General features: G+C 40.7%; 9 protein-coding genes across 9 annotated transcripts; 6 read left to right on the forward strand and 3 right to left on the reverse strand. All coding sequences in view use genetic code 12, as the record gives it.

Annotated features, from left to right (window-relative positions):
• Window position 1: 1 nt before the first annotated feature.
• On the reverse strand, window positions 2-1,105 carry RJT20DRAFT_146979 (SDR family oxidoreductase; the record flags this gene model as incomplete). Its single annotated transcript, XM_064918894.1, has 2 exons — window positions 2-978; window positions 1,084-1,105. 2 exons carry the CDS (start codon window positions 1,103-1,105, stop codon window positions 2-4), a joined length of 999 nt encoding a protein of 332 aa, XP_064772131.1.
• Window positions 1,106-1,678: 573 nt separating this feature from the next.
• Window positions 1,679-3,238, reverse strand: REI1 (Rei1p). Its single transcript, XM_064921123.1, has one exon. It carries the CDS (start codon window positions 3,098-3,100, stop codon window positions 1,859-1,861), a length of 1,242 nt encoding a protein of 413 aa, XP_064772132.1. The 5' UTR covers window positions 3,101-3,238; the 3' UTR covers window positions 1,679-1,858.
• An 890-nt stretch (window positions 3,239-4,128) lies between these two features.
• On the forward strand, window positions 4,129-6,758 carry RRP6 (exosome nuclease subunit). The gene has a single exon (XM_064918025.1). It carries the CDS (start codon window positions 4,223-4,225, stop codon window positions 6,590-6,592), a length of 2,370 nt encoding a protein of 789 aa, XP_064772133.1. The 5' UTR covers window positions 4,129-4,222; the 3' UTR covers window positions 6,593-6,758.
• An 800-nt stretch (window positions 6,759-7,558) lies between these two features.
• On the forward strand, window positions 7,559-8,612 carry PSF2 (DNA replication protein). Its single transcript, XM_064921124.1, has 2 exons — window positions 7,559-7,760; window positions 7,833-8,612. Exons 1-2 carry the CDS (start codon window positions 7,641-7,643, stop codon window positions 8,334-8,336), a joined length of 624 nt encoding a protein of 207 aa, XP_064772134.1. The 5' UTR covers window positions 7,559-7,640; the 3' UTR covers window positions 8,337-8,612.
• ARG2 (acetyl-CoA:L-glutamate N-acetyltransferase) lies at window positions 8,613-10,794 on the forward strand. The gene has a single exon (XM_064921125.1). The coding sequence runs from the start codon at window positions 8,889-8,891 to the stop codon at window positions 10,632-10,634; it is 1,746 nt and encodes a 581-aa protein (XP_064772135.1). The 5' UTR covers window positions 8,613-8,888; the 3' UTR covers window positions 10,635-10,794.
• A 567-nt stretch (window positions 10,795-11,361) lies between these two features.
• RJT20DRAFT_65380 (PAQR-type receptor) lies at window positions 11,362-12,901 on the forward strand. Its single transcript, XM_064921128.1, has one exon. The coding sequence runs from the start codon at window positions 11,540-11,542 to the stop codon at window positions 12,545-12,547; it is 1,008 nt and encodes a 335-aa protein (XP_064772136.1). The 5' UTR covers window positions 11,362-11,539; the 3' UTR covers window positions 12,548-12,901.
• RJT20DRAFT_65379 (uncharacterized protein) lies at window positions 12,902-14,303 on the forward strand. The gene has a single exon (XM_064921127.1). It carries the CDS (start codon window positions 13,256-13,258, stop codon window positions 14,051-14,053), a length of 798 nt encoding a protein of 265 aa, XP_064772137.1. The 5' UTR covers window positions 12,902-13,255; the 3' UTR covers window positions 14,054-14,303.
• Window positions 14,304-15,772, reverse strand: ARO4 (3-deoxy-7-phosphoheptulonate synthase). Its single transcript, XM_064921126.1, has one exon. The coding sequence runs from the start codon at window positions 15,659-15,661 to the stop codon at window positions 14,555-14,557; it is 1,107 nt and encodes a 368-aa protein (XP_064772138.1). The 5' UTR covers window positions 15,662-15,772; the 3' UTR covers window positions 14,304-14,554.
• A 1,017-nt stretch (window positions 15,773-16,789) lies between these two features.
• On the forward strand, window positions 16,790-18,557 carry RJT20DRAFT_65387 (amino acid transporter). The gene has a single exon (XM_064921129.1). It carries the CDS (start codon window positions 16,978-16,980, stop codon window positions 18,232-18,234), a length of 1,257 nt encoding a protein of 418 aa, XP_064772139.1. The 5' UTR covers window positions 16,790-16,977; the 3' UTR covers window positions 18,235-18,557.
• The last annotated feature ends 201 nt before the right edge of the window (window positions 18,558-18,758 follow it).

An 18,758-nucleotide genomic window follows, 5' to 3' on the forward strand; every position in this document is an offset into this window, starting at 1 on the left:
TTTAACTGCTGTGGTTGGCTAAGATACTTTGTGCAGTGGAAATAAATGTCTCCTCGTCCGAGCATATCGGTTTCCAGTTGAACACCGCAATGACAATTCTATTGTCCATTCTCTTTGAGACCTTTGGACCTTCTAATTCCTTGACAGGGATGTCTTTCTGGAGCTCTTCTTGAACAGCCTTTCTCAATATATTTGCAACATCAAGAAAGCTGTAAGTATTACTACCACAAAGCAAGAATCTTTCTCCATAAGACTTCTGATTTCCAATAGAAGCGATATGGATCTTGGCAACATCACGAACATCGACAATTACAAACGAGTTAACAGGAGCACCATCCTTAGAACCACCGGAAATAATCTTGTCAATAAGCCCAATAGAAGTGGACGATGCAGTCGAATTGGGTAATAGCGGCCCAAAAACAACAGAGGGGGCAATCACAGTGATATGGAAATGGGGTTTGTTCTCCTTAACAAAGTCCCAAGCTGCCCTTTCGGCAAGAGTTTTGGATTTGACGTAAGTGTTCACGCCTGGCCCATCAAGCCGACTCCAATCTTGTTCGGTAAATGGCTCTGTTCTTTCTGGACCATGTCCGTATCCAATTGTAACGAAGGAAGAAGTTAGCACCACTTGTTTTACCAGAGGTTCATCGGAGGACAATCTGAGGATTTTCAAAGTTCCTTCTGTGGCAGGGATGATTAAATCATCCGGGTTTTCAGGTTCGGCGAGAATGAAAGGAGAGGCCAAATGCAATACGTATTCCACTCCCTTAAAGTTCTCTTTCCAGTTGGTATCTGACACCAAGTCGGCAGCAAATACTTCAAGAGTCAGGTCGACCAATTCCTTGCCCACCAATCCCTCGAAGCAGGCACGCAATTCTCTTTCCTTGGACAAACTCCTGATGGACGTCCTTACCTTGTAGCCTTGCTCCAATAACTGGTGAATTGTGTGCGAAGGAACATAGCCTGTACCACCTGTGACTAAGACGAGTTTCTGTTACATGATAAATTTTGCTAAAATCGAGTTATGGGTAAAAGTCTGAAAGAGTAGTACTATTGTTTTTCGTGTAGCAGTAGCTCGTATACGATAAGCCTCTTGCCAAACCATCGAATTCTTTAGGGGAACATGGAACTTGCCTCCTATTTATGTTCCGACTCCATTGGCCCAACCCAACGCTTGACAACTAATGAAATTACTAATGTCTAATGTATAACACCGAAGACACCGAGTCCATCTCTCTTGCAGCCAATGGTGCTTGAAAAAATCGGCTGCAAAATTCCGATCGTGAAGGAGATAGTTGCAGCGGCATGGGTCCGTTGATGAGGTCTGCTAATAACCCAACTTTTCGTATATATGGCCAACAATGGATAGGTACAGCTAGTATGGGTCATTATTGTGGGAGTCCTTAATTCTCCATTAGTATTGTGGAGTGATATTCGGTAGAAAACATGGTGTAATAACATGCTGTAGAAAAAGAACATATAAGAAAACATCCGCATATCGAATTAACTATAAGACAAACTATGGGAAAAACTAGTTGAGCTGTGATAATTTTGGTCATACACTTTTGTAGTACATGCATATCATATCTTCTACTAGTCATTATGAAATTATATGCATTGGTTAATGTCATATCTTCTACTAGTCAACCACGAAAGTATATGCTTTGGTTACCCCATCTCTCCTACATTTATTACAACTTTCATTTGCATTTGTTTATGCCAAATCTCCTACAATTCTTACGTCTTTCTCCGTTGAAATCTATATTAAGTTAAACCGCGGAACATGCAAAGTACTGAGCTTACCATAAAATGCTAAAAGAGTCCATTTCTCAACCAGTTGTAATACAAAATGACCGAATTATTGTAATAATTGATCTCTGTAGTATGGTTGGTTGTTTACGAACTTGGCAGCTCTTCTGTCGTTGATATCGTCTCTCTTCTTCTCTCTGCTCCATGCTCTCTTCTGGGTGGCCAATACTTCTCTGTCTTTGACGTTCAACATGTGTCTAGTCTCAGCAGCGATCACAGTACCTTGGCCTTCAGATAATATTCTCTCTGGGGCCAAGTTCTGTCTGTAGTATCTTGCCATAGAACGGTGACCAACAACGACACCAGATGGCAAGATAAGTTCATGTCCGTTTTGATAAATAGCATCTTGTTCAGCTGGAGGCAAATCGTCTTCATCGTCATCACCTTCGGCACCTTCTTCTTCAGACACATCTTCCCAATCTTCATCGTTGCCTTCTGTAGCGACTGCATTTGTAGCTGGGACGTTGTCATAAGTCGAAGAGAAATCGTAGAATTGGGAAATCTCCAATTTTTCATCTTCAGTCTCATATGGGATTCTCATGTGTCTCTTTTGCTTCATATGTTCTCTGGCGGCCTCGGCGTTTCTTCCTTGGTAGTTACAGGCAATGCAAAATCCGAAGCTGACCTTCTCTGCAAGGTAGCTTAACAAACCCTCTTTGTCAACCAAGTAGGATTGTTCGGGAATGTAAAGTCCAAAGTTCTTCCACATGTGTTCGATATTTTCGTCTACAGTGGCGAATACCTTGTTGTATTTTGGATGGGAGAAGAGACAGGTTGTTGGCGTGATCTCTATTTTGTTGGCCATCTTTTCATCTATGAGTTTTTGTTCTTCTTCTTCGGCTGTGAGTTCTTTGTTTTCAGGTTGTTCCACAGAAGCATCTTTGCTTACTACTTCTTGTTCAACTGTTGTTTCTTGTTCAGGTTTGGTTTCCGGCACCAGGCTCTCTTCTTGTTTGGTGTACTGAGGTATTATTGTGCCATTTTCTCTCATCTGAGCCAACATTGTTCTCTTAGCTGTCTCTAAGATCTCTCTCTTTTTCTCTTGCAAAGCTTCCTTTTCTCTTCTTCTCTGTTCCTTCTTGGTGACCTGCTTTTCACCCTTTTTCTTTGCTGGTTCTTCTGAGTCCTCAATGGTCAACGAAGCGACTTTTGTGTTGAAAAGGTCCTCATCGATGGCGGGCAACTGGGCCACTCTTCTTTTAAGATTGTAACGATGCCATTCTGATTTCATGTGAATCCTTTGGTCCTCAGCGGTGGGGAACGTCAAACTGCAAGTGTTGCAGGTAAACATTGTGAATATGAATTTTTCTACGATTTTCTTCTACAAGCTATATAAGTATCACAGGAAACTTGTTTTGTTCCTTAGCTATAAAACAATATCTTACTAATGGTTTCTTCATTGCAAAAAAATGGGTGCTAAAAATTTGTGATGAGCAGAAAATCTTTTGTGCGACATAAATCTTTTTTAGATGGATGTCGTGGTATTAATAAGAGGGAGGGATGGAGTCAAGATATTTGGTAGTTAAGGGATACAGTAGTTTGTCAGTTGAGGGAAGAGGGCAGTTGTTAAGTGGGTTGTGTTATCGTGGCTATGGCTATATAGATATATAGATATATAGATATAAGTATATATATAGAGAGAGAAAGAAGAGTGAAGAGAGAAGAAAGCATCCAGTAGAGTGCACTATAGCTCTCTACTGCGACATTCTTATATACGGGGGCCCTAAGTACTACTAAAGAAAGAAGAAAGAATTAAGAACTGCACAGTTGCAGCAATTGAGCTTATGCTCTCTATCAGTTACATGTATGCATGTATGTATTATATATGTATAAAGTTCATTCAAAATGGCCATTTCTTCCGTCATGAATATAAGACAACTATGTAGTGACAAGCAGGATATTACTCCTAAATAGACAAGGCACTTCTACGCAAATACCATTCCTTCTATTATGACTTATGACTAAAGATACATATATATGTATATAGAGACACACGACGCATTATACCCACTCTACACATAATATCATTCTATTCCTACATCATCTATGACTAAAAATTCTTATATATATATAGTATACATATACAATACATATACAAATACATACAAATACACATACATACCCACATACATACCCACATACATATCCACATACATATCCACATCCATCACTTCCACCACCACCACTAACTCACTATTAGCAGCCATTACCAGCTACCACCCAACCAAAGTCACGTGCCTCAGATGCCCTCAATTTTTTTCTTTTAAAGAAAAAAGATTCTTTTGGCTGCTTAAATTTAACCGCCATTAAAAATGGTGATGGATTCTTATTAAAACACACAGTTTAATCATAGGAAGGTTGGACTCGTTTGTCGTTGTAGAAGCAAAAATTGGTCTCCAGAAGACTCCAGGAAATGCCAGGCAGCGAAGAAAACTCACAAAAAGACGTCCTCAGCAGAGCGCTCCCCAAAGTGATGCAGACAGTAAGAGCTGCAAGCGCTTTGGCAGCTCAGGACGTCAACTTCTACAAATCGGTGGATTCCCAGCTCTCCAGTGAGATCGACGTGTCGGCAAAGAGCCTCCTAGACATAGCGAACAACTTGATACGGGCCGCCAGCGAAGAATCCGTTTCCAAAAGTATCCGCTTCGGTAATGACAATATCGTCTCCGATGCCGATTGGAAACCTATTGCCAATGTTCTTGATAGTCTCTTTGAAAAAGTGGATTCGGCCTTCGACCAGGCCACGAGAAGCAATCTGACAAGAGTTCAAGAAGAAAAGAAGGATATGGAGTATTTGGAAGATGGAAACGACGCCAATGTCAAGCACTCGGGTAAGAGAATAAGCAAGCCTCAATTGAAGTTCAGAGTACCCGTAGACAACTCCGAATCACACCTGTTTAAGCCAAAAATCACATCTAAACCTCACAGCGTCAAGAGTTTTGAAGAATCCATGGAATTGACCAATCCTGAACCAAAATATGAGGACTCTATTGAAGTAATAGATCCTCCATACTACCCACAACCATATGAATATGAAATAGATAATCAACCATATCCCGAGAGCATACTTGAAAAGTCAGAAACAATCCCGCCAAAAGACTGGTCATCCACCACAGCAATCTGGGTCGATAATATAGAGTCGTTGAAAGCTATGGTTGAAGACTTGTCAAAACTGACGGAAATAGCAGTAGACTTGGAACATCATGATTACAGGTCGTACTACGGTATTGTCTGTTTAATGCAGATTTCGAATAGAGAGCAAGATTGGATTATAGACACTTTAGCATTGAGAGACGATTTGGAGATCGTAAACACCGTTTTTGCGGATCCGAATATTGTAAAAGTATTCCATGGTGCATTCATGGATATAATTTGGTTGCAAAGAGACCTTGGTTTGTACGTGGTATCCTTGTTTGACACTTACCATGCATCGAAGGCATTAGGATTTCCAAAATTCTCATTGGCATATTTGTTAGAGGCTTACGCCAACTTCAAAACTTCGAAGAAATACCAATTGGCAGACTGGAGAATCAGACCTTTACTGCCTCCAATGTTAGCATATGCAAGATCTGATACTCATTTCTTATTGAGTATTTTCGACCAGTTGAAGAACAAACTTATAGATGCTGGAGAAGATAAACTCCAGCGCGTGTTGTATGATTCTCGTCAAGTTGCCAAGAGAAGATTCGAGTATACTTCATTCAGGCCATTATCCAATTCCAATAATAGCAAAGTTTCGTGTCCGGTTATGGCAAATAACCCTAAAGAACCATACAACTCGATCATGTTCCAATACAATGTGCCTAGACACAAGAAAGCAGTAGTGGAAGTATTGTACAACTGGAGAGATGTAGTTGGAAAAAAAGATGATGAATCTGTTAGATTTGTGATGCCTAATCAGCTTTTGGTGAATTTGGCTAACTTAAATCTGCCCGTAGATGTCCAAAAGGTCTTGAGTTGTTCTCATTTTGTCAGCGAACATGTGCGGTTGCATGCAAAAGAACTTGCCGAACTAATTGATGAAACCTTGAAACGCACAGCAGATAGCGATTGGGAGCTCGTGGATAAGTGGAACGACGCGCCAGCTGGTCAAGAAAGCTCAGCTTACGACTATGAGCATGTTGATGCTAGCATTGCATCTAAAACTGGATCAACCTTCCAGCATCTTTTTGATTCCAATGAAACCTTATTAAACAATACTGACAAGTCACCACTAGTTGCTAAGAGGTCTATTTTGTTTGCCAATATCTATGAAAGAAACAAGGAGCAGGTCACTATAGAGTACGACCCAGATCAGTCTGTTGTCATAAAGCATGACTTCGGCAAGGAGTACAATGACAGACTTGTTGAAGCATGGAAGGGTTTACTGGAAATCGATGATAGTTACAGCATCGATGTTGCTGTGGAAGCTGGCTCTGAAGAGATAATAGAGGAAGCCGAGGAACCAGCGGGCGAAGCTAACAAAGAGAAGACAGCGATACTTCAAGAAGATCATCTTGATCCTAATGAGATTATTACGCTTCGTAAGAAGCAACACAAACCACAAAACTTCAAGCCAAGGCAAGTGCCTTTGAAGCAGAGTACAGAACCTGCTTTGGACTTTGCAAACTCCGACAAGGTTATGCTTGAGCAACAAAATAGATTCAAGAAGAACAAAAAGGAGAAACCTAAGAAGCGTTTCGATCCATTCTCTAGGGAGAGTGAGGGCCCACAGCCTGCCAAGAGGTCCAAGAGAATGACTCAAGGAAAGTCGTCCACATTTAAGGAGAAGAGAAGAGGATAGATAGAGATAGAGCGATCTATCTGTACATTGCATAGATATTTATAATACACCGTCCATCATCATAGTAGGTATGCACATTAATTGCAAGTATTGTATACTTTATAGAAGTCTTCTTGTAGGTTTCATCCTTTTAGATTTCATTCTTTTAGATTTCATTCTTTTGAAAGACATGAATTTTCAATTAGTACTCTGTCACCTCATAGATTAAGGAGTAAACAGAGAATTTACCATTAGAACAATAAATTACAAAATACCTTCGCTAAGCACAAATTTTGCGGCAATTCCACACACTAAAAACATATATATCTTTTGGCAATGGTGCCACCATGATTACCCATTCTTTATGGTAATCTAGTTGTTTGAAATCGGTATAGGGGTGTAGGGTAGAATAAGGAATGAGATGAAGAGATTCATATTCTTGAGTTGTTGGAGATCTATCATTGTTAAGAAGTTTCATAGTTAAGAAGTCTCATAGTTAAGATATCCTCATATTAACAAATTCTCATAGTTAAGCGCTCTCATAGTTAACGGCTCTCATAGTTAAGCGCTCTCATAGTTAAGATATCCTCATAGTTAACAGTTCACATACTTAAGCCCTTTCATAGTTAAGCGCTCTCATTTTCAGAGAGCCTCTCTATTTCCTCAATTAATACCCATGACATTATATCCTATTCTCTACCATTTTCACAAAATTTTCAAATATTGTTCCCTTTCAATCTCCTCAATCCACCCACCTCCACAACTTCAACACACAATCTACACCTTACTCCCCTAATCTTCCCCCATCTCCATCTCCATCTCTATCTCACCGGAATCTCATTCCGCACGCGTCCAAATTTTTCATCGCCGAAAATGGAAATCGTGGAACCTTCCGATTGAAATGATTTTATTCATGAAGTTGTTTTTGAATGGAAGGGTTGTTTAGGGTAGAATTTGTATATATAAGTATAAGTATAATTGATATTGCGTGTTGTAGTATAAGGGGAAAGAATTCATAATTCATAATACAGTTTCGTTAAATAAAAATATCACACACAGAAAGAGAACCATGGTATTACCTTCACATTTACAGCATAATCTCATGCCATCGGAAATCAATTTCGTGGCTGAAAATGAACTCATCACTATCTTGCCTAGATACTCGATGAATAAGATCGAGTTGATCGGAGTACGTAATTGAATGGAAAGAGAAGAAAAGTAAGAGGAATCTGAGTGGACGGTTACTAACAGTCATTTCTAGCACAAAATTCCTGCTCTTCGTGCCATGAGAAGAGAAAAGGTCCCAATTTGGGTCGCCGTAATCCTCAAATCTCAGGATAAATGTAGCATAGTTCCACCCAAATGGTTGAACTTGGCATATTTGAAGGATAAATACGAAGAAGAGATTCGTAAACCTCAAGTTTTCAGTGAACTTCCTTGGAATTGGTTAGAAATCTCCAAGGTGCTCTTAGCTAAGGCAGCAGATGACTTATCTGACCCATCTCACCAATTAAGATCTGTCTTACAAGATTTACGAGAGATTCGCTTGGTCAAGTCTCATAAGGGTTTAAGAGAATTGAATGAGTCCAATATTCAATTGAATGGTTTGTCTTTATTGGAAATCAATGAATTGAGGCCCTTCGTGCTTACTGTTATGAACAAATTGAGACAATTACACGATACAACTACGACCAGAGGAGCTGTGGAAGCCGGTGAAGGTGATGACATGGACGACGAGGATAACTATGACGATGAAGACGACTAACTCGGTTCTAAACTCCCAAATTATGGGGATTTTCACCCATTCCATAGGTATCAAACGGTACTAGTATAAACATAACACCCATGCCGCAACTATAATGTTACTGTGGTTATATGTAGTATATTATGATGGCTTCTGTTTCACAAGGGTATTCAAAAGGGGTCAAAAGCCCCGAAAACAATTACAAGAAGGAATCTGAATCATTGTTAGGCCATTCCATTGGATATTATCCCATTTTTCATCCCATTCCCAGCTGTCGTTATCAAATTCATGCCGTTCGAAACGTGCCATATATCACGTGATATATAATTTTATATGCACTCTGTGCCACAACCCCACGAAAAGTCTGTGAAAAAAAGAAATGAGTAATAATAATTTTGGATGATTCGATGTTTTTTACGAGAGACAGAGACGAATTAAGAAGGAATTTTGGTTATAGCTTGTGGTGAAAAGTTGGCAAACGAGAATTGAAGTGCATTAAAAGGAAACTGTGAATTTAAAGTAACTTTTTTCTGTAATTTTTGCGGTACTTCTGTCGTCATAAGCTGGGGTAGAATGAGCAAATTGAAGAATTTGAATCGTCAGTTCATCTCCAATTTGAGGACACATAAAATCGTGACTGATGCCAAAAGAAACCTCATACTCTCGATTTTGAAGTCGACGACGACGAAAAGAGAAGCCAAAAATTACTTGAACAAGTACCAGAATCAATTTGACTTCAGCAATGTGCGATTTGACAATCAGAAGCTTTTGCAGAATGACGACAAGCCGGAATTGTCTAAAAGAGACTCCCAAAGAGAGCTCTTTATCAACCGGTACTTGAATAAACAAAATCCATTTATAAACATATACGACGACGATGAGGTCAAGTTAACGAAGATTCCATTGCGAGTCGCTATTTTCAGAATTAAGTTTCTCAGCATAAGTCAGACGGAATGGAAAGGCATTTCCGAGACTTTCAAGCGATTGGTCAACCTTGGTATATCGCCTATCGTGATCTTGGACTACGACCATCTTTCAAAGGATACTTTCAAGTACAACGAACTTTACATGATTAACCAGGTCAATAGAGTGATGAACTATCTCGGAAAGCCCGAAGAAGAGAATGGATTGAAGACAACACTGTTGAGGTCTTTGTTTTCCATAAAGAATAAAGATAGCAAGCCAGAGATAAATAGTCTAGAACTGATATTGATTCCGCTTTATCAGGGTATCATCCCAATCATCCAACCGATTGTCTATAACAAGGAAAATACTTACCAAGAATTTATCAATTCTAACCAACTCTTATACAGCTTGTCTGAGTCATTACTTTCTACCAGTGATTTACTCTCGATCGAGAAAATCGTTATGATAGACCCCTTGGGTGGTATTCCGAGTGTTGAACGTAATCAAACCAGTCATGTATTCATCAACCTCTCACAGGAATATTCAGATATTGTCTCAGAGTTGTATATTGGTTATATCAAGCCCAAGGATAGAGATCACCACCTTGCCAATTTAAATACGATGCATGAGGTCTTGACTTTAGCTTCAGCTAAGTCAGGCAATGATGATGCAACAGGTATAATCACGACACCGTACATCATGTCTATCAATAATGACCAGTTGAATCCAATTATGTATAATGTGTTGACGGATAGACCAATTATCTCATCGTCGCTTCCTAGTACCAATAACAGAACTCCACAGCTTTCAACATCCATTTTAAAGAAGGGTGTTGAGGTCAAAACGTACGAAGAAGGAAGTTACGCCGGAGAGTTCACATTGCATAACTTAATAGACGATGGACTCATAGACAAGGAACGCTTAGTGACTCTTTTGAACGATTCTTTTGGAAGGGAGTTACAAGTGGAGTCCTACTTCGAACGTATTAACAAGAATTTGGCTACTGTAGTGATTGTCGGAGATTACGATGGTGCTGCCATCATCACTTGGGAGAATAATGGAAAAGAAAGAATTGCCTATTTGGACAAGTTTGCTATTGCCAGGAAAAATCAGGGATTACCTGGGTTGGCAGATATCATTTTCAAAATCATTTTACAGTCGCATCCTTACGAGCTCATCTGGCGTTCACGCAAGGTGAATCCTGTAAACAAATGGTACTTTGAGCGCTGTATAGGGTCCATGAGTGCTCCAGATTCTCAATGGAAGATCTTCTACACGGGCGACATTTTCAATAAGAGAATTGACAAGACTAGGACTAAGGCGGTCAAAGGCGCAGTAGATATTGGGCAGAAACTCCAGGAGTACAGCAAAATATGCGAGAGCATTCCTCCGTCTTTTGCAAGTCATAGTTGATGAATATTTGTGTCTGAATGCAAGGGGCACGCAGAATCAGAATTATGTCTGAGAAGGGATTTAAAGATCGAGGCACAGACAATCTTGAACAAATCCGAGGCGTATGAGCTACTGATTACATGTTCTAGCGCTATAATGCATCTAGCATTCATGATATGTGGAAGCATTCCACTTCGAAACATGCCTGGAAATAAATTCTACTCTAAGGTATCTTTCTTTCGAGGCTGCCTAGGACGTTATAAGGCAGCAGTACGATTCTACAGCTTGCTTCTTATTACTTGCTGATGTTAAAGCGACTAAATCTCAACTCAGATTTCGAATGTCGAAAACACCTTTTTACCATTACGAGGCATTAAAGAAGGTTACACCAAGGGATCAGGAGGCTAGTCCGTGCTTTCAATTTACATGGAGTTGGCAGGCGTCATCTCCGACTGCAGCAGGCTACGATTTTGCATTTCTGTGCCACGGACTAAATTGCAAGAGAAGGGTTCTTTATAGATTGTAATGAGTGTATCCCAAAAGTAGTAATACAAAGTACAAGGTAATAATATGGAACGAAACAAAGTAAAAGATTCCGATTTCCTATTTTTTTTTATGAAATAAAGTAGCAACCATTATCTTCTCCGTAGCATATCCATCCCCATATCCCCATATCCCCATTTCCACTCTCTAACTCTCATCTCCAGCTCCAATTATTGCCCATATTTATTGTCTCGGATTGATTAATGCACTTGCTGACCGATTTCCTAATTGGGAAATTGCTGGGACTTCTCCAACATATTTCTCCAACAATCTGACCATGTGATGTCGGAGTGAAAGGGCAAAGCACGGTGGTAGGTAGCAGGTAAATACGTAGAACTAGGTAAGAACCGCTATTTGGATAGTTAGAAATTGTAGCAGTAACCATGTCAGAATTTTCCACCGTTTCTGGAGTGAAACAGAGGAAGACCCCCTCCCAAGATAGTACTTCTGAGGCCATTGAAGCCAGTGATCTCAGCAAGGCCGAGAAGAGAAGGTTACACTTCTACCACGAATTGGAGGTGTGGCAACAAGACAACCACTACATTAGATCGGGGTATGTCAAAGCCACGGAGTCTTATAAAGAGTGTATCAAATCATTGACGTATTTGCACAATGAAACCGTCAATATCTATACCCATTTGGTGCCTTCTTCAGTGGCCTTCTGGGCCATTCTTTATTACATCAACTACCACCTCAAGATCTATGATAACTACCTAGGAATATGGGAAAAGTTGAACTTCCTCCAGTTTGCCGTCGCTTGTACGTTTTGTTTGTTCATGTCGTCTACATTCCACTGCTTGAAGTCCCACTCCCATAAGGTATGCAAATTTGGAAACCAACTTGATTACTTCGGGATCGTGATTCTTATCACTTGTTCGTTGATCTCGATTGTACTCTTCTCCTTCTACGATAAGCCCTTGCACAAATACTTCTTTGTGGCCTTGTTCATCGTATTGGGATCCATTTGTACAGTGATGACTCTTAATCCGAAGTTTGCTTCGCCTGAGTATCGTCCCTTGAGATCACTTATGTTCATTCTCTTCGGGTTATCTGGAACGTTGCCAGTCCTTGCAGCTATTCAGCTCTTTGGGTTGAAGCTTGCGTTTGAAAGAGCCTCTATCAACTGGTTACTTTTAGAAGCAGCTTTCTACATCGGTGGAGCAGTGTTGTATGCTATGCGTATACCAGAGAGATTTACCCATAAGGAGGTGGATGAAAGCGAAGAAGGTCACAGCTTGTTAACGAATCCAACTGCTGGAACCTTTGATATCTTTGGTCATTCACACCAAATCTTCCATGTTATGGTCGTTATCGCCGCCTTCTGCCATTGGCTGGCATTGGTGGGATGCTACCATTACTTACATCAGAAGATATTACCAAATATGAATTAGAAGGGTTTTAAAGATCAAGGCCCATATGGATATATAGTATATAGATTTAATTAGTCCAATTATGATTTGATGAAGGATGAAGTTGTGTTTAGATGTAAATGGAGATACTTGTGGCCTTTGGACTTTTATTGGAAACTGATGGTTATTATCATATGGAGCTCCTTGTAAGGAACAGAGTCTTTATAAAATGTAATAGTACCCGAGTCTGTGCTGTTACTTCAATCCATGGAGTATCTCACTAAGCAAACTCTTCGTAGCGTGATACTCTATAACTTGGTATCATCTTCATCTTAGAACAATTCTTTGGTATCTTTAATAGCTCCACACAGTGACAACTCATAGTACGCCATTTCAACAAAGACATATCGATTTCTTTCTACAAAAAAAACCAACCAAAACCTTTCCCTTCACCTTCTACGTCCTTTCTCCTATATTTTCACGTTATTTCATCATCAACCACTCAAAAACCACCCTAAACCTCCCCAACCCATAAAATTTTGCACCCATTCATATGCCATGCGCATTTCAGAGAATGGTAAAGGTGAAATTCTGATTTAACAACACTCTTCTTTAGCAACGAAAAGGGTCTAAAGACGTAGATAATTTGTTGGCTTGTATTGTAACTAGTCGAGGTAGTTGCTGGAAGTTTCAGAACTGCGGAAAGTTGGGTTTCTTGGTGCTTTTGTAGTACTCCTTTTGTTTGCAATTATGGGTGTCCCCAAATTGGTGATTTTACCATGCCATGCGATATGGAAAGGAGGCGCTAGTCTCGGCCAAAATAGAGAAGAATGGCACTTGGTGAACTTCCAAATCGAGGGATATGATCACCTAGCATTCAGGGATCATATTGAACGTAGTTTGAACTATTTGAACGGCGACCCGGAGACCTTTTTGGTGATTTCTGGTGGACAAACTAAGATTGAACTGGGGCCGGTTTCGGAGTCGTTATCGTATTACCAGTTAGCTGAAAAGTTGGTGCTAGAAGATGCTAAACATCGTGATAAGCACCATTTGCTCTCTAGGATAACTACGGAGGAGTTTTCTCGGGACTCGTTCGAGAATGTGTTGTTTCTGATCTGCCGTTACTACGAGGTCCACGGTTCTTATCCAGCTGAAATTGTGGTTATAGGCTTCGAATTCAAACGAGAACGGTTCCTAAAGTACCACCTTGAGAAGGCGTTGAGGTTTCCAACAAGCAGAGTCGCTTACATTGGAAATGCTCCTGATCCGAAAGATCTTGCTGAACTTGAGAGAAAGGCATACTTTGAAGATTTGGAGAAGAGTGAATACAACTTCGCTGTTAAGTTCTTCAAAGACGATTGGTACGGGGTCAGAAACCCTTTGGCGAAGAAGAAGAGTGGAAGAAACCCATTTAACCGTTATCATGGATATGGTATCAGTAATCCTGAGTTGGCAGAGTTCCTCAATGCTATTCGTGATGGAGGAGAAGTGAAAGAGAATGAATATATTCAGCTGTTGTTGAAGAATTTGCCATGGGTGGGTTGAAAGAATGGTGAGAGAGAGGGGGATCTGATGGTTAAAGTGGCAATAGAAAGAGAGGAAGAGAGGAAGAGAGGAAGAGAGGAAGAGAGGAAGTTGCATTAGAGAGAGTTGGCAGGGATAATGGGGAATTGAATTAGAAAAGATATTCAAGTTGAAGAGGTTCCATAGAGGAGGTTCCTTAGAGGAGGTTCAACAAGTTCAAGGACTCACCATTACAGTCGTCATAATAATAGAGAACACTATGGACACATTAACCATCTCATGGGCTCACATCTACTATCCTCATGTAACACCCCCATTTCACACTTCACATGACTCAGTGTATTAAGACTAATACGAATATTTAAATACATCACATACATAGCAAAAGAGAAATAGCAATTATAGGTACTTTCACTGACAAATATACTTTTGAACACCGATTTTTTACTTCTGGACTCTAATCGTTTCCCTTTCCTTACACCTCTCTAGTTTTCTTTTTAAAGCTTGTTCAATCTACTTCTTTTAAGCCTTCTTGGCCTTTAAAGCTCTTCTGGCCTTGACAGCACCAGACAACTTGGTTAACATCTCCACGGTTTGTTCCCAGGAAACACAACCATCGGTGATAGAAACACCGTATTTCAAGGAGTCCTTGTTGGCTCCAGCTGGTGGCATACTCTGCTTACCAGCATTGATATGACTTTCGATCATAACACCAATAAGGGACTCTTCACCAGCAGTGATTTGCTCCACAACTGAGTCCAATACCTTAGGTTGATTTCTGTAGTCTTTTTGGGAGTTATCGTGAGAACAGTCGATCATCAACTTAATGCTTGGGTCGGAAGACTTGGCAATGGCTTCCTTAGCAGCCTTGACGGATTCAGCGTCGTAGTTAGTGATCTTCTTACCACCTCTCAAGATGATGAAACAGTTGTCGTTACCCTTGGTGGTGGTGATGGCAGCCATACCGTTTTTAGTGACACCCATAAAGTGGTGTCCCTTAGAAGAAGCCTGGACGGCGTCCAAGGCAACGGTTAAACCACCATCGGTACCGTTCTTGAAACCTATTGGGAATGATAAGCCAGAGGCCAATTCTCTGTGTAATTGGGACTCGGTGGTTCTAGCACCGATAGCACCGAAACTCAAGAAGTCTCCGAAGTATTGAGGAGAAATGGTATCCAACATCTCCGATCCAATAGGAAGTCCGGTGACACCTGTCAAGTCCGAGTATAATTGACGAGAGATTCTGAGACCACGGTTAATATCGAAAGAATTGTCTACATCTGGATCGTTTATAAGACCCTTCCAACCGACAGTGGTACGAGGCTTCTCCAAGTAGGCTCTCATGATGATGACCAAGTCGTCTTCCAATTCGACGGCCAACTTCTTCAAACGATGGGCGTAATCCAAGGCAGCTTTGGTGTCATGGATAGAACAAGGTCCGACTATGACTAAACAACGGTCATCTTTACCTGCGAGAATCTGAGAGGACTCGTAACGGCCCTTAATGACCACCTCGAGCGACTTGGCTGAGGGTTTAATCTCGTGTTGCAACAATGCTGGTGGAATCAAAGGGTCGTAACCCAAGATTCTTGTGTCGTCGTATTCAGCAGGAACGGGTGTTTTGCTCATTTTTTACCGGATTATGTGGGGATTTGAGTTCGTGGGTAGTTCCAGAAAGTGTATATGGGACTATTCGCCGAGGCTCGTGTGTTTTGGAGGAGTTTTGCTATGAAAAGAACTGGAAGAATAGTGGTATCTTCCATTGGAAATCCATCAAAAAGTCTGAAAAATCATAAAGTGTCTGAACAGACAACGTTTCGGAGGCATCAAAATTTTTGAGTTTTCTGCAGGATTATCTCTGAGTCATTGCGACCGACAGGAGTGTCTGGAGGAGGGATGGGGGAGATAAGGGGAAGCAAAAAAGGTGAATGAGCTGAGGTGGCGAGAGCGGGAGGATGGAGGGCGTTGTTGGAGCGTCGAGATGGGAATGGTGTTGTTTTTTTATGATTTCGAGGCTGTTGAGTTGGGTTTGATTGGGGTAGTTGGAGAGATTTGGCCAATTGTCGAAGTCCGCTGTGTCATCTGTCATGTTGTCGGTGTCTGCGTAATTTATTCCCAAAAAGGAAATGGGGTCAGAAATGAACCTGGTTTTGTGTTGTGATATGCAGGATTAATATGGAAGTGTATGAGTCACGTGACTTTTCAGGCCCGGTGATGGGAGCTGGTGATGTTTTCTATTGACGGTGGTAAAGAGATCTGTGGGATGAAGGAAGTAATGGATGTCGTTGTTATGGGTGGAGGAATGGAAGGAGGAGGCTTTTATTCTCGAGGAAATATTACTTGAGAAGGTGGAGAGATCAATGTTGTGAAGACAGAGATGCTGTCTATACGAGAGTACCAATACGAATTGAATTGTATAGGGACTGCGACGGGATGAAAAACTGAAAAAGGTCCAGTTTTTACCAATGTGATATCAAACTCCTCAGAATGAGACTCCTCTCCCCTTCCCCTTTATTTCCAAGTTATTATTATTATTATTGAATCACAGGACCAGACCCCACCTCATCCAAATTTGCACCCATTTGACCAAATAAAAAAAATGGAACACGCTACTTGGTATATGTTTCCTGTATACACGTTATCCGTGTCTATGTGCCAGATTCTTTAATATGCACTACCACCTTTATCAAGTTCTTTAGGTAAACTGTTACTATGGTGTATTATTGTAGTTATCTCTTTGTTATTGTTCTTAAAAATCTTTGGATTGGTTCATATAGAGTTTTGGAAAGAGACTCCTGTTGCATAAGTATAGTTTAGGAGAATTTAAATTAGGGCAGGCCATCTTTTTCTGGTCCTTTTACCATCAAATATTGCATTTACTTGCGCCTATACAAGTATAAATAATAATATTTCATTTACCATTTATTGCAGCCATTTACAAGAAGATGATGATGCTCTCTGAGTCTCGTAAACTCTTTGTGTCCTTCTTCATGTTTGGGTTGCTAAACAATATCCTTTACGTGGTTATTCTCTCTGCTGCCATTGACTTGGTCGGTGCTTCAACACCAAAAGCTGTAGTTTTACTAGCAGACGTTGTTCCATCGTTTGTTATAAAGGCCCTGGCACCATTTTTTATTCACCTTATACCCTATATATACCGTATTTGGTCACTAGTAAGCTTATCCTCGGTAGGAATGCTTCTACTAAGTACAAGCAGCCAGAACGCCATTGGAATCAAGGTATTCGGGATACTATTGGCGTCACTATCTTCGGGACTTGGAGAAGTGACCTTTTTGCAATTGACTCATTATTACAATGAGGAGGTATCTTTGGGTGGATTTTCAAGCGGAACAGGCGGTGCTGGATTGTTTGGTAGTTTCATATTCATGCTACTTACCAATATGTTGGGTATTAAAGTTTGGATAGTGTTATTGCTATTCTCCATCGTTCCTGTGGGTTTCTTGGTGATATTCTACCTAGTTCTTCCACTGCCAACTTTGACAGATGACCAGATTACGTACCAGCCTGTGAACCAGGAAGACAATGAATTAGGAGTGGAATTTGGATCTGAAGCTGTCGTTGCTGTGTTTGAACCCAAACTGAATATTGAAACGTTGAAGGCTCATATTTATCACACATTGACATCTATGAGGCCACTTCTAATTCCATACATGCTTCCATTGTGTTCTGTGTATGTGTCTGAGTATGTGATTAACCAGGGCATATCACCAACCCTTTTGTTTCCCCTAGAGGAGTTGCCCAGTTGGTTATTTTCTACATATCGAGATTTGTATGTGGTATATGGTTTCTTGTATCAGTTAGGTGTATTCATTTCACGGTCTTCCATCAACTTTGGAATTCGGATAAGACGTTTGTACTGGTTGTCCGTGCTACAGTTTATCAATGTGATAATAACGTTGCTGCAGTCAATGTATGACTTTCCTTTTAGCAGAATTTGGTTGTTGTTGGTGCTTATATTTTACGAGGGCTTGTTAGGCGGCTTTCTGTATGTTAATACGTTTATATCCGTCAGTCAAGATATACCAAGGAGTAAGCGAGAGTTTAGTATGGGTTGTGTTACTATTAGTGACAGTCTTGGAATAGTTCTTGCTGGTTCTATCAACTGGTGGCTTGAGACGAAGTTGTGTGGCTGGCAAGTTGATAGAGGAAGAGATTGGTGCTTAAGGGGTGATTCGGCTTAGTACGGCTATGTATGACATTGAGGCCAGCATTATTTACTAGCACAAGTATAGATATTTCTGGATTTTTAACCCGTGCCGATTTCAAGAGCCTAAACAGCAAAAGTATAAACAAATCTGGAACCTTACAAACCCACTCTCAACAAACCATTGTCCATTTTCCATATTGACAGTGACTCAAATTTGAGTCAACACTCATAACCTCGGCCGGGATATGCTGGGCATGCTAAGATTCAAGCTTACCACTTATTGATTCCGGTTCTTCTTTTTGATCCCCAACCTATAATACAAAAAAACAAAAAAAACTAGATCTATAGCCTGTGCTAAGACTATACAACCACACCCCCAACCAACCCCAAATCTCGCTCCTTCTTCAAACCCACTCCAATGCCAACTCCTACCACGGCTTCCCCAGTCTTCCCGATGACGTCAATCGGCCTATCTCTGCGGCCGTTGATAATTTCCCCCAATACTGCGTCAAGGGCCTTTCTTTGTACTACCCCCGTGGATGTAATTCCGACCGGGCC

Source organism: Scheffersomyces xylosifermentans, assembly GCF_036884685.1.
Source record: "Scheffersomyces xylosifermentans strain CBS 12540 chromosome Unknown RJT20scaffold_8, whole genome shotgun sequence".
In the NCBI taxonomy this organism is placed as follows: domain Eukaryota; kingdom Fungi; phylum Ascomycota; class Pichiomycetes; order Serinales; family Debaryomycetaceae; genus Scheffersomyces; species Scheffersomyces xylosifermentans.